Here is a 13,867-nt window from a genome sequence, read left to right as displayed (position 1 = left end):
AAAGAGTGCTCGGGCATCGGCTGCCTTGATGCTGAGCGTGAGTTCAGTAGCCCAATGTCGAGAACAGAGGTCCTGCCAGACAGTTACCACCCAGCCTGGAAATAAAAACTGATGCAGCTCAGAGCTGGGGCTTTAGAATGCCTCTGCAGGCCTACCTCACCTCAGCTGAGAAGTGGTAGCTTCTGAAATTGCTTTTTAGTGTGACTGTGCGATCCTTCCTAATCCGTTCGAGGGCAAAGTCAAAAAGAGGAGCTTTAGTAGCTGCTGAATGATGGCTGATACTTGTCCCCTGTCACAGTTAGACCTGGCTGTGAGATACAAAGTTGAGCAGATGCAAAGTTAGGCAAAGGTGGATATAGGCTGTCTACTGGCAGAATTAGGTTTATGTAATTGCTCTGTTTTATTAATCAAGTTTTATATTGATAAAGAGATAATTATGGAAGGTCTTTGGCCTGCCATCATTTCCCTTTGCCACTGAGCTCCTTCTCAGACAGAGGTTCTCTGTCATTTATCTGTAGCAGATTTGATCACTTTATAACATCCTTGTTGTAAGTTTATTTACTACAAAATGGTTGGCTGCTTTCTGTAACATTTGCATTGCATTATTGCTGTATGCCAAATTTCTTTTTTCAGTAACATTCTTTTAAATGTTAGGTTTCTTTAAACTGCTTTTGGCATCAGTCTGTCTCAGGAGGCAACTGTGGCAGGGCAGCGAGCTGCTGTTTCCAAAGCAGAGCTGGGAGTAAAGCTGGGCCACAAGCAAGAGTTACGTTTCATGACGGATTTTGACATTTCAGAATCCAATTTATTTGGAAAAAATCAAATTACTACTAAAATGTCATTAAGGTGGCAACTGCTGTGTAATTGCTTTTCTCATGCAGAAGTGGCCTCTGGGATGAAGCTGCTGTGTGCAGATGGATAGGTTTGCCCTGGCCAGAGGCGTAATGGACTGAGCAGACCATGAGGAGCTGTTGAGCACAGCAAGGAACAGAGAGAAGCTGACAGAAGTTACAGACAGTGCCACAGGGAATGGCCGAATTTCACAGCTGGTTAAGGAGAAGCGATGTGAGAGACCATCAGACCTCAGGGATAACTGAAGGGAGTACTGGGTTCCTTTTGGAGAGCAGAGACTTGCAAGGCCAGCAGTGCCAGGGGTGACCATATCGGTAATGCAGCTAATGAGTAATAAGACTGAGATAACAGAAATACCAAATTTTGGTCCCAAATTGGGACCAAAGGGGAAAAGTAATTAGGGGCAGTTTGTTCATTTGGGAGAGAGCAATGGCAGAGAAATGTCAGTATGCTTGTCTTGCTAAGCCCTGTGCTGGGTCACCACCGTTTATTCTGTTGTCTTGTTACATCCCTTACTTAACTAGTTTCTGTATGTATAATTTGCTGCTGAACTCAAGTTGGACTAGCGGGCGAGTAGGAGGAAACAGTTGTCTGCCAGGACCCAAGGTCTGAGCCAGTGCCTGAGTAAGAGGCATGGGTCCAGCCACAAATACTAGATAGACTTAAAGCCCATGGTCATGTTCACGGGGGAGCATCCATCAGCTGGAAAGAAGGAGCAGGGTCAGGCTGTTGCATGTTCACATTTCTCCAAATGGTCCCTGTCTTTTAAAACCTCAGGTAGCAATCAGTCTGACTGAAAAAAAAAAAAAAAAAGAAATAGGTCTTTTCTGTACAGATGTGTTACTCAGGTTTTTACAAGCCCTGGGAAGCCTTGGTATGGTTGGATCTGATGGGTCGTTTGTCAGACTCCGTGAGGGCTCTGCTTTGGCATGGAAACCGCAGGCAGTCTCAGGGCTCTGGGGGCTGGTGCAGCTGGCTCCCATGTGGGATGGTGGGATTTGCATCAGCTTTTGGTTGAACTGTACTTATTAGGAAAGTGTTTTAATCTTTATAAATTAGTATTCTTTGATGGGGAAGGAGGAAACAAAACTTTCTGTCAAGCTTTAGTGTGAAAGTTTGGAGAGGAAGAGAAAAAAAAATCACATCCTAAAAAGAGAGGCTTCTCCCATGTTCCCCAGAGCAAGCACAACTAAATACAGTAATGTCCTCCAGGCATACAGTAATGCAATTTTTCAGATTTTTAAGAAAAGTTGGACCTGTGATGATGGAAAGGGGAAAGGGGAGTGTGGAAAAAACATGTCATACTCTTATGAAATAGGGAAGAAGAAGGTGGAAGGAAAATGTAGGCATTTGATGAGTGCTGGCTCTCTTAGGTGATCTTGAAGTTTCACTCATTATTGATTGGAAAGACTGTGACTGGGACATTGAAAGCATTTGTGATTTAAGGATTCCTTTACTGAAAATGAGAGAACAAACAGGTAAAAAGAAATGCACACCTTCTTTTCCAGCCTGTCAATCAGCTTCTGGAGTCTGTTTATCTGGGTGATCCACTGGCTGTCTTCCTCAGTCCAACCTTTGGAAAATATAACATTTATAAAACGTTACTAAATGCTGGAACGTAGTGTATTCATTTATTTTATAAAAAAGTTTAGCTTAGCTTGCAATTTATTTTGCTCCTTGAAGATTGTGCTGCAACTAGTTCAGTGTTCATTTAGGTATAACTAAAGGAAAGCATGATTTTGACTATATTAATTATTTTCTTTCTTTTTAAGATACAATAGAAATCCAATACTGAATGAAAACTATATTCTAGATTAATGCCAGTGCTTTTGAAATCATGCTGATACCTGAAGAAAGGAATGCCCTCCTCTGCAGATGGAACCAGCTCATAACCTGAGCACCTTCTGCTCAAAATGCAAAATCATCTTGGGGGGGGGCTTAAAGCTTTCTCTGTCTTAATATTTTTCTTAGTTTGCCATTTCTTAATCTTCTTTATGTGAAAGTCTCTGTAAGAGTAAGAGTCAGCTCTTCTGCTGCATAGCAAGCCTGTCTTTGGGATTCCTTTCAAATACATCCCATAGAGGGACCATGTGCTGTGTCTTGTTTGCAGTTCTTCTTTCCCCTGAGAGCACTGGTGAAGGTGAAAGAAAAGCAGCCAAGACTTTGTCTTAAATATCCTGGCATGGCCAGTACAGCTTAGGTGATAGGATCTTGCTTCCTCCTGCAGAGACAGCAGACCTGCTGTAGGGCCCCGACTGCAAGGACATTGCCGTGGTCAGCCTGTTGCTGTTCTTAGGGTCCTGGCACGGTCCTTCCAGCAGGATTCCAGGATTATTCAAAGGTTAAGAGTATGTACATTCCTTCCCAATAAAAAAAATATATTCTTACGAACAGAAAAGAATTAATTGGGTGTATATGTGCAGCGTCCTTCCAGCAGGATTCCAGGATTATTCAAAGGTTAAGAGTATGTACATTCCTTCCCAATAAAAAAATATATTCTTATGAACAGAAAAGAATTAATTGGGTGTACATGTGCAGCTAAGTGATGTAGGTGCATGGCATGGCATTTTGAGGAATCCTGATACTGACAGATTCCTGAAGGAGCCTCCTAATGTAATTGTAGAATGTCTCATATGCATTGGGAATAAGGGGGTTTCTCTTCATTCAGAAAAGGTTCAATTTAGCTTCAACAGCTGTTTTTATACTTACACTCCAAGGAGTTTTCAGCTTTGTTACAGTCATCTGCAATATGCTGCCTTAAGGGTTTTCATGTGTTTGTCCACTAATGAGGGATATAATCTTGCAGTGGACTCTATAGCTGATTTAATAACATTAACTGGATGTCCCTTGCAGTTAATGATCCTTCTTTACCTTTCCAACCAAACAGCGTTCCAAGGTGCTTGATGAATTGCAGCAATATGATTATTAGGATTGATCCTTCCTACACTAGATTTTTCTAGAATGAGATTTTGGTTTTGAGATGTGTAACCTATGCCTGTGGTGACTGCAAATTTTGACCAACTCAAGATTGATTACATTTCATCATTGTAACTTTCCTATGTTTGTTTTTCTCGCAAGTCATGGAATTCATCAGCAGAGGAAAGACTAAAGATACTGTGTCTGGTATCTCTGTATGGACAGGACATGCCCCTTTCAGAAGACTTCCTAGCTCTCCAGCTCTACTGCAGTCATACTCGTGACTGTATAATGATGTGATGTCATATAGCAAAGGTGAAGCTAGAAAATGTTGTTCTACAAAGGCACAACCATCTCTGAGCTTCTCTAAGTTCTCTGGAAAATTTTACTTTGCTAAACTCTCAAGAAAATTGTCCATCAGATGGAAAGAATAATACTCAAAGAAACAGATATGTGCATTACGAGAGCAGTTCCTGGCATTACCCACAGTGTGAATGTGTACGTAAGTGATTGCTCTAAGGAGAGAGCAAGGTTATTTGTCAGAAACTGAAGATTTTTCAATACGTGCTCTTGATATGCGTGTTCATTAACCTGCTCATTTTCCAGCTAAGGGTTCTTATGGCACATGGACTATGTTTTGACCAAACAAAGAAATCCAAATGCTGGGGACGTACCACAGGTGTGATACGTAGAGGAGGAAGAGTGTAGCTCTACCCAAACAAGTACAAAGGCTAAAGAAATGCTGGCTTGAGTGCATATACACACCTACAGTGTTACTGTGCATGTGGGTAGCGGGCAGTACGGAGGAAGACCAAGTGCCAAGACAAACACAGATCTTGTCTGGGAAAGTAGACAGCTGTTAGACAGCTATTAGAGTAGCTGTGGAAAAAGATGTTAGCTCTTTAAAATGACATTAATACACTAAGTGGGTTTGGTACAGCTTCTGTATGTTTGGGTGCCTTCTGAACTCTGTGGATTAGGAGTACAGCAACAAGGCTATGTAACCTTCCTTGTTATGAACACCAGCAACTTGCAGCAAGGGACCAAACATCACCCTGCATCATTGCTCTGAAAGAACAGCATCATTTGGTGAGTGGCAGAAAGCGAGTCATGAATGTGAGTGTCAGAAGGGTTTTCAAAAGAGGGTTGAAAAGGAAGAGGTGAGCATGTGGCTGCAAGCAGTGAGATCTGCATGACTCGACAAGAAGTGGGCTTGACCCATCACGTACTCTGGTGTTTCAGTCATCTTCATACCTTGATTCTGGGAGACATCACTAAGCCTGGAGATGCCTTCATTGCAGCCTCATGCTTAATGTCACTGCTTCCAAAGAATCCCGTTTACCAAAGTATCCTCTCACGTTTTCCAAAGCAGAAATGCTGTTTCAGATTTTTTTTGTATCATCTTAAATGAAATCTTTTTTTATTTCAAGTTTTGTATTTTCCCTTTCTGTTTCTTGTTTGTTCCCTTCAGCTGAGATGTAAGTCATGACAGAGAACTCGGTTCTGTATAAGTTATAGCCTTCACCTTTTCATTCTTATCTGCAGGCTACAAATACTACCTAAGAAATGCTGAACAAACCCACAGCCCCAAAACACTATCACAGTTTGGCCCATGATTATGTATTTAGTTTTTATCAGTTCAGATCTGTGGGTACATATTTATTTTCCTTACAGTTTGAGCTAATACCTTCTATATTAAGTTGAAGACTGATTTCTGTCAGTAAAGTATCTGAGTTAGTTACTTTGCCTTAATTAAATTTTTTGAGAGGAAGATAAATGTGTATTTTTGTGTATATGTGTGTGTATGCACATGTTTTAAGTATCTTTAAAATGTGAAATACCATACCTGTGCTAAAATGAGGGCTATTTGGCAACAGGCTGTTGTTCCTCTGAAGCCTTCGAGCTGGGCGTTTTCCTGGCCATTGAATTGAGAGCACTTCTGGTTTTGTTGGATCTTGCCTGCACAGAAACACAGGAAACTTCATAAGGTAAAACATGTGGGAGAGCTCTCCTGTCTCTGTTCTCAAAAAATGTGCTTGTATGTTCCTTTTTGAATTAAAAAAGGAGAAATACCTATTGAGACCACTGAATTATTTTCCAGATTTTCACTATTACTCATTAGCCTTGTTTAGGTTGCTAGTCACTAGAGATGTAAAAAAAAAAAAAAAAAAAAAAAAGGAGGGTTAAGCTGGTGTAAATTTATCTTTTAGGGAGAGAAAGGTTGAGGTCAGTGTCTGTCCATGATGTAGTTCTGACCTGACCAAAGGAACCATTCACACTGTGTCTTCATTCATGGGAGATTTGTAGCATCTCCACAGAGGAACTGAGGTCACAAGAACAGCTAAAAGTGAGATACGAACTTTAAACATTGACCCCTTCAGCTTAAAGATCAAAAAGATAAACAGCAACATCTATCTGTTAATAAGGAAGGAAAACTGATGAGAGTTGGCTAATATTGGATGGAGGACAGACACATTTCTGGGACCAGTATTGAAACCTAGCAGATACAGAAATTACTTATGTTTGTACTGTGGAGACAGAGTCATTGAAGCTTGAGAGTTTGTGTGAGGACTGAAGGCTGTCGCTACATGGTGCTGCTTCATCATCCAGCTGCAGCGCAATGAAGGACCAGGACTATGGTTAGTTTTGAACAGTTGGGTGGATGAGTAGTTGCAAAGATTATTAGACAGTAGCCTAAACAGTTCAGTAAATAATTCCCAGGTCACTGTTTTGGAAAGCTCTCTGGTCTCCTGAAGCACAGAATGAACTCACCAAAAGCTCACATACTGTGGTAAGGAGGTGTTTTAAGATGGTATTTTCTGCAGCATAAAATCCCTTCACAGTAAGCCGAATTATGGCCGTTTCCCACTGTAAGCATTCTTAAATTAGTTTAGGAGTGTTTTAATGGGATTTTGATTGACAGTTTCCTCTGAGTTAAGTTAAACATAATTAAAAATCATTTTACATAGGGATTGGGGCATCTGCACTAGGAACTAACTAATTTTCCCCAAGTGCTGAGTTTGCCTGGCTTTTCCATTGCTACCTCAGAAAATGGGGAAGATGGTATGTGGCTTAACAGTGTCACACCTCTTTCTCATTTTATTTGCCATAAACAAAATTCACCATTCAAGAGGGTATTTCTGAACAACTGTACTGATAAAACTGGAGAAAGAAGTCTCCACGATGCCCTACCAGACAGTCAATACAGACGACAAAGCAAAAGGGATGTTCATATCACCCAATTCTATGCACCCAAGTGAGTGCTTTGAGTTACTCAGATGGTCTTTCTAGATTGTATTTCTAGAGAGGCTGTCCTAAAAGGCAAGAGAAGAAGTCAATGATTATTCCAGAGGATGTAAGAGCACCTCAGTTAGGCTCCAGCTCTGAACTGGCCATTCAAGACTTTTTTTCTCTCCCATCAGTTGTGTGGGAAACCTGGAAAGACGTATGCATGAATGGAGGGCTATGTATACTGTGCATATTTGGCACACCCTCAGCCTTTCAAAAGCTGCTTGATTCCTGCGGTCAAGCTGGTGGCACAAACCCCCAGTCAGAGATCTCAAAACCAACAGCAAAACCAACAAGAAAATGACATTTCCAAAAGAAAGGAAAAAGCAATGCACTTTAAAACATATGAACTGTTTAGATCTTCTTTGTCCATGAAACAGAACAGCTTGTATTTTGCTTTCCCTGTCATCTTTAGCAATAGCATACTGAGGAAAACAAATCCACAAAGCCAAATGCCTTTTCAAAAATGTTTTGGTCCTGGATCCTACAAACCCTCATCTATAAGGTCATGGTATTAAATTCAGCTAAACCCCTCAGATATATATATAGGTTACCCAGGTAATTGAGAGTTTACAGAGTTACATGTTAACCAATACTGTGGCCCTGTATTCTAGGAAGAAGGTGTAATAAGCAAGAGGCTGGCTATTTCTCCTCTTAACACTGGGATCATTGTGCAACCAGGAATGAAAAAAAAAATCATAAAGCCAGGAGAAACAAATAAGGAGACAGTCAATCGTCTTAGTAATTTCAGAGCTCTTCACATTGCAGTGGTCTGGTTTCTGCATTTGATATTAAATAGTCATTGGATTTAAAAAGTCAAAGGAGTGGAGCCTAGGATGTAACAAAATGGTCCTCCTACATGCAGCCCACCACAGGATCAGATTGGAACCTGGTTGTATTCAATTTCAGGAAAACTATTAGTGAGTTCCTATATGGAATAAAAAGTATATCCTTATTCCTCCTGTTATTCCCTACATGAGGTTGCTAGGTGAAATGTAAAATGGTCTTGGAGGTTCACGGTGACCCCACTCCTCACCCCCTTCACTGCAGCCGGACAGAAGGTTTGCTCACCTCTCCTGCCGCGTCTGCTCCTCCGTGGTCTCCATGGCACACTCCAGGCAGCTCTGGAGGGACTGCAGCTGGTTCAGTGTTTCCTTCAAAAGAAAGCGAGTCACAAACTGCTCCAAATTAGAAGCTTCCTGATAGTCCTAAAAATTACATGGGTGGAAAAAAAAAAAGGTAAGGGTTTGCCTACTAGGTTCGAAATATGTGAGAGAAGATTCAGACTTAATTCAGAAAGGAAGCAGCTTGGATGTTTCTGTGCTTATATATGCAAACCACATAAGCAACCTTTATGTTTCTAGACAAAAAGACCTCTGAATTTCCAGGTGTAGACACTGATCCCACCCCAGCTGAAAGAGGTCCAGGTACACAGTGGCACAATGTAGTTGCTACTCAAAATAACCCTTTTCCTTATTTTTCTCACTGATGGCAGTACTTGAAAGAGGTCCAGGTACACAGTGGCACAACGTAGTTTCTACTCAAAATAACCCTTTTCCTTACTTTTCTCATTGATGGCAGTACCACATTACTTCTTAAGTATGGAAAAGCCAAGATATGTTTGACAACTGCAGAAGTGAATTTAAAATTTTTATTCAGATCCACTTTTGTGAAAAGATGTTTATCATCTAGCCCACCGGCCTGTCTCTGACAGTGGTTATGGGAATAGTCTTTGAGCAAGGCATGTGCTTACTGATACTCCCCTGGAAAACTCCACCAGCAGCTTGGCTGAAGGACAGGCTGTGCTAGAGAGATTGCCTTCTGAATTTAACAGTCTTTGACTGATTCCTGTTCCTTTAATTTGTTTAATTGTTTTTTGAAACCATATAACTATATATTTCACAATTACATGAAATGAATCTAAATGCTGTTTGAGTTGCAGCTTGCTTATTAAAAAAGTTTGCACCAATATTTAGCAGTCTGTAATGGTGTAAAGACATTTCCAATATATTTTATGTGTTCAAAAATAATAATAATAATTCCAGAGGTAAATTCTTATGCCTGCTCTTTTCCTGGCCAAGTGAATCATAATTCCATGGATAGGGTCAACTTTAATGTTTCTGGCAAGCCCAGCTCTGCAAAACCTAGTTCTGCAGTGACGTGCAGGTAATGCTGTGTGAGGGAGGGTCACCTATACAATAATATAAACACCCTCTTTGTTGTTTTCTCACTAATAAATGTGATAGAGAAGATAGAGCAGACCACTAGAGCCTCTGCTTACTGTGCAGAGCTCCCACGAGGAACAGAGAAGGAAAATGGACTTCCATCTCTTAAACTCTGTATGAATTTCTTGGCTCCAACTCTGACGAAAGTATGCTGGTGTCCCTTTTTTGTATGCTGTAAGTCTGGTTATGTGTGCAGAAAACCCACTTGGCTGATCTTGAAAGCCTTTGGGTACAATTCCATCTCAAATGGTTTCACAAAATATGAGGCGCATTGAATGAAAGATTTGTCTAGTCACCACATCCGAAGATAGATGATGGTCTGTTATCTCCAAGCTTTAAAGAAAACTTGTCATTTGAATGGTGTTGCTTCCTACTCTAGCTAAGAACCCCTTTGAGTATTTCTGGCATTGCATATAGGTATATTTAAGCTCTTCCCTGTTACTCTCAATGTGAATTACAGCTGAAATCCCTTTTTGACTTTTAGACTTCTTTAGAATTATTGCATGTATGTGTGCAATTAAAACACAAATACGGGATGTTTTGAAATTTAAATGTAAAATAAAAGGTTGTAAGATAATATCTTTAAAAACATTTTGCTCTCAAATGAGAGCAATCTATTCACAATATATGTTATTAAGTTAGTTTTTGTTGGAAGATGTCTGCTACAGAAATCTCAGCTGTTAAACCACCCATGAATCATCAGAAGTTACTTAGGTAGCCAGGACCTTCATGATCTTTTATATTTACTTCTTCTGTCTTCAGAGTAATCAGGTGTCAGACAGTCTCCAACAAATAATTTCTTATTTATACATTTTTAAAATAGATACTCACAGGAGATTGTCTGTCTGCCTTTTGAATGAATACCTGAGACTCACACCAGTCCTATAAATAACATTTATGGCAACCTTTATGATTACTAAATCTTATTATTGAATAGGAAAGCTGATTTTTTTCTTCTTCTAAATTGTCTCCATTGTAACTGATTTAAAATATAGTGCACCTGACGGAAATAATTTAATTTCCAAAAATTTTGATTCTCTGTGGCATGTTAGTACAACGTCTGCGAATCTGTGTAGCAAGGGCAGCTAAATAAAACCCTGCAGTAGGAATCCAGGGTATGTTTTAATTTTTCAGCTTTTGCCAGTGCTCTTGGAAATAGGTGAACAAAACATGACAGAACTGACCTTTTCTTGTAAGTTTTTGAATACCAAAGCAATCTTACAAGAGGAGGATAATCGAAGTGTTTTAAAAATCTGGACATCCAAAAAGTAAATGCTACAGATATCTCCATATAGCTTCCTACTCATAGTCATGGTAAATCTGATACCAGCATGCTGAATTACAACTTAAAATGTACATCAACACTGTTTTATTTTGCAAACTGTTCAGGTGGGCCCTCGCCAATGGAGGGGGATCATATAAACATTAGCTGTGTAACACTTGCCACTGTCTGAAGCTGGCTGCTTTTTGTCTCCTTCAGAAATGCTTTCCTGCATCTGAAAGTTATTAAGGTTTTTTTCATGAAAACTACTCCAGGTTTGTGCATTGCACCAGGATTTAGTCTTTTTTCCTTCCTGTTCTGTTGTCCCGTAAGTTCTATATTTAAAGGCTTCCCTATGGAAAAGGTCCTTGTGATCTTTTAATAGGGCTTAGAGTTACCTTACCAGGTACACAGAGATTTTTTGTGAAGATGGGTTAGGCAGGCAGGACACTAACACCATCTGTGGGAGTCTAGAATTATCAAAGATTCTTTACTTATGTGTATTTTACCCAAGTATTGGTGTTTACAACTCTTCTATGTGGAAGTACTTAATTATCTTAATGCACCCAGTTGGGCAAATGGCTACTCAATATTTTTCTTTAAATAATGGCTCTGAGGCCAGCACTTCTGAGCTCACAGCAATGTTGGGCAATGTCGACTCCTCCCCACTGAAAGGTAACTACTCCTACCTGTCCTTTTAAAATTCTTTGAAGATCACAGAAGGCAGCACTCAGCATATATAAATTGTCAGCATTATTATAATTTAAGTCATGGAGGGAAAAAGATTGCCTGTTACATTTCAACTTAAACCTCAACTCCAGCTCTCAGCAGTGAGGAATTACCAGGCGTGCTTTATTACCATTTCACCACTCTACTTCCTACAGAAAAGTGCCTTCATTTGCATTTTACTAAAGGCACACTGTTACAAGATTTCACTAGAAGAAAGAAAATGTTAATTCTGAATTAAGAAAAATGTGTATCAATTTATTAAGTGTATATTATGGTAGAATCAGCTTAAGTGGCATGCCCAGCATTTGCACTGTCAGTATACTGTACCACTAATTAATAATGGGACCCACTGATGGCATCTGTATGTAAACTGGAAAAATGGCCTGTTTCTTTAATTTCATTAGCTGTAAATTACTGTTCATTAGCATATACATTATACTGCACAGCAATTTGGGCAGTCCAGATGAAATAAGTCTGTGTTAACATATCGTTCTGCTTGTTAGTTTTACTGATTGTGAGTGAATGAGGGTAATTTTCCACATCTTCCTCATCAAGAGACAACTGCGACCTTTGTGAGCAGCTACGATTAGCATTTCCATTAATGCAGCTGAAAATACACATAATTTGTGACTTCCCTTTGGAAAAGGTCACCGTGGTCTTTAAAACTGGCTTACGGCTATTTAAAAAGGTGGAGAAAAGGTTCTCCTTTTATAAAGGTGGATGAGGCAGGGCTTAGGTATCTCCTAAGGGAGTCTACATCTCAGGGCTACCACAGGTTCTTGAGGATCAGGAATCTCTTGATCCCCTCGAGCCCTGGTGCCAGCCCCAATCCTCTCCCCTTGGGTGACTTGACACCACGCTGAGCAGCTCCTTGAGATGGGGAAGGAGAGAGATACCTTTGTTCGCTTACTTGAGGCAAGCAAACTAAACTTGGTTGGGACAAAAAATAACTGAAATTTCTCCGAAGGGGTGGGAGCTTACGCAAGAAAAAGAGCTCTGCAACTGTCGCGGGAAAGGATGTCTGGCTGTCATCTAGTCCAACCCCTGTTCAGAGCAGGGCCAACTTAGAGCTAGTTCGGGCTGCTCAGGGACGTGTCCAGCTGAGATTGGGACATCTCCAAGGATGGAGATTACAGCATCTCTCTGATCCGCTGCTGCACTCTCTCTGCACAAAGTATTTTCCATATGTCTAGTTAGCATTTTCCCTTCTGCAAGCTGTGGCTGTCACCTCTGGTGCTTTTGCTATGTACCCCTGAAACAAACAATGTTGTTTTGTCTTCTCTATGACCCTTCTTTAGATAGTACAATTACCTCTTCCCTCAGCCTCTTCTTCAGGCTGAACAAACCTGGTCCCCTTGGCCTCTCTTTCTGATATTGCGATTATGCTATATAGTAGTTTATGTTATGTAACTCTTTATAACTTATTTATTGTAATTTATTTGTAGCATTACTTACAAGTTATTTATTACAGTTACGTTACTTTGCAATTTTCTGTTTTGTGTTGTATCAAAACAATTTCGTAAAAATTGTTCATGCTTATCTTTACAGAAAATACCCCCAAGTCAGCTGAAAAATAGTTGTTATTGAGTAAAACTCAGTACGGAATAATCTATTTAAATTTCCCTTGATCATGGAATTTCTCCTGCCCTGTCTGTTTAGATCCTGCATTAGTGGGACAACACCCTGGGTTACAACTTTAAATTGAGGATATAAAATTAGTCAGAATAACTGTACTAAAATGAAAAAGAATTCAAGCCTTTTTCATTTCAATCCCTAAGATCTAATTCTTCAGGCTGTAGGATAGAATCAGAACAGAGTCAGAGTAAAATCATAATTTTACCAGAAGCCAGATCCAGAGATGCTCACTGTGTTGACTTCACACAAATGCAACTTTTACAGCATCCTCACTGTAAGAGTGAGCAAAGGCATAACATGCCAAACTATTAAATAGATTCAACTTCAATTTTAGATTGTGGCACCAGCTTTACAAGTTTATCAAAGTATTGTATTTGGAATAAATTACATGTTTAAATTCTGCCTAGAGTATTGGAATGGTGACAATCTCTACTAACCACTTGCAGTGCTGACATAAGAGCAATGAAATAAAATGGGCAGCCACGGATTATTATAGGAGAATACTGACACACATTTGTAGCAGCATCCATCAGAACAGCACAGTCTATCACTCTCTTTTACTGGGATTATTGAAGGAGTAATATACTCTTATTGCAAGAATGCAAAATAATTGCAAAATTCATGCATGTATAAAAAGTAACTCCTATTTACCTACTATTAAGTGCACCACAAAGCTTAGAAACAAGAAACTGTGTTTTGGCTATGTTTTATATCAGCAGGTAGCAGGGTTATGTGTAATACCATTGCTCCTGGGAGAAGGTTGTAAGGATACACAGAAAACATCAAAACTGTTGGTGGTTTTGATAGGTATGAACAAGATAATGGCTAGGTTAAATGTTTCTTTTCCTGCTGTCAGATTATTTCTATACACTTTTATGGCAAGCTTGTCTCATCAAAAATTAGGGAATGATAAAAAAACAACCCAAGGAATTTAGGTGAAGTCATCCATGGTCAAAAGAAA

The 13,867-nt window shown here is 39.8% G+C and overlaps 1 protein-coding gene across 1 annotated transcript in view; it reads right to left on the bottom strand.

Moving 5' to 3' along the window:
* Nucleotides 1–8,264, bottom strand: part of NECAB1 (N-terminal EF-hand calcium binding protein 1) — a gene marked incomplete at both ends in the record, with an annotated part of 14,481 nt that extends 6,217 nt beyond the window's left edge. The window contains 3 exons of the mRNA XM_009709015.1: nt 2,349–2,425; nt 5,615–5,727; nt 8,128–8,264. Of these exons, the coding sequence (XP_009707317.1) occupies nt 2,349–2,425; nt 5,615–5,727; nt 8,128–8,264 (327 nt within the window). The remainder of the gene's footprint in view (nt 1–2,348; nt 2,426–5,614; nt 5,728–8,127) is intronic.
* Nucleotides 8,265–13,867: the final 5,603 nt, after the last annotated feature.

The sequence above is a fragment of the Cariama cristata genome, unplaced genomic scaffold (genome assembly GCF_000690535.1).
Source record: "Cariama cristata isolate BGI_N322 unplaced genomic scaffold, ASM69053v1 scaffold17261, whole genome shotgun sequence".
Classification (NCBI taxonomy): domain Eukaryota; kingdom Metazoa; phylum Chordata; class Aves; order Cariamiformes; family Cariamidae; genus Cariama; species Cariama cristata.
This window is presented reverse-complemented; position numbering and strand designations above follow the sequence as displayed.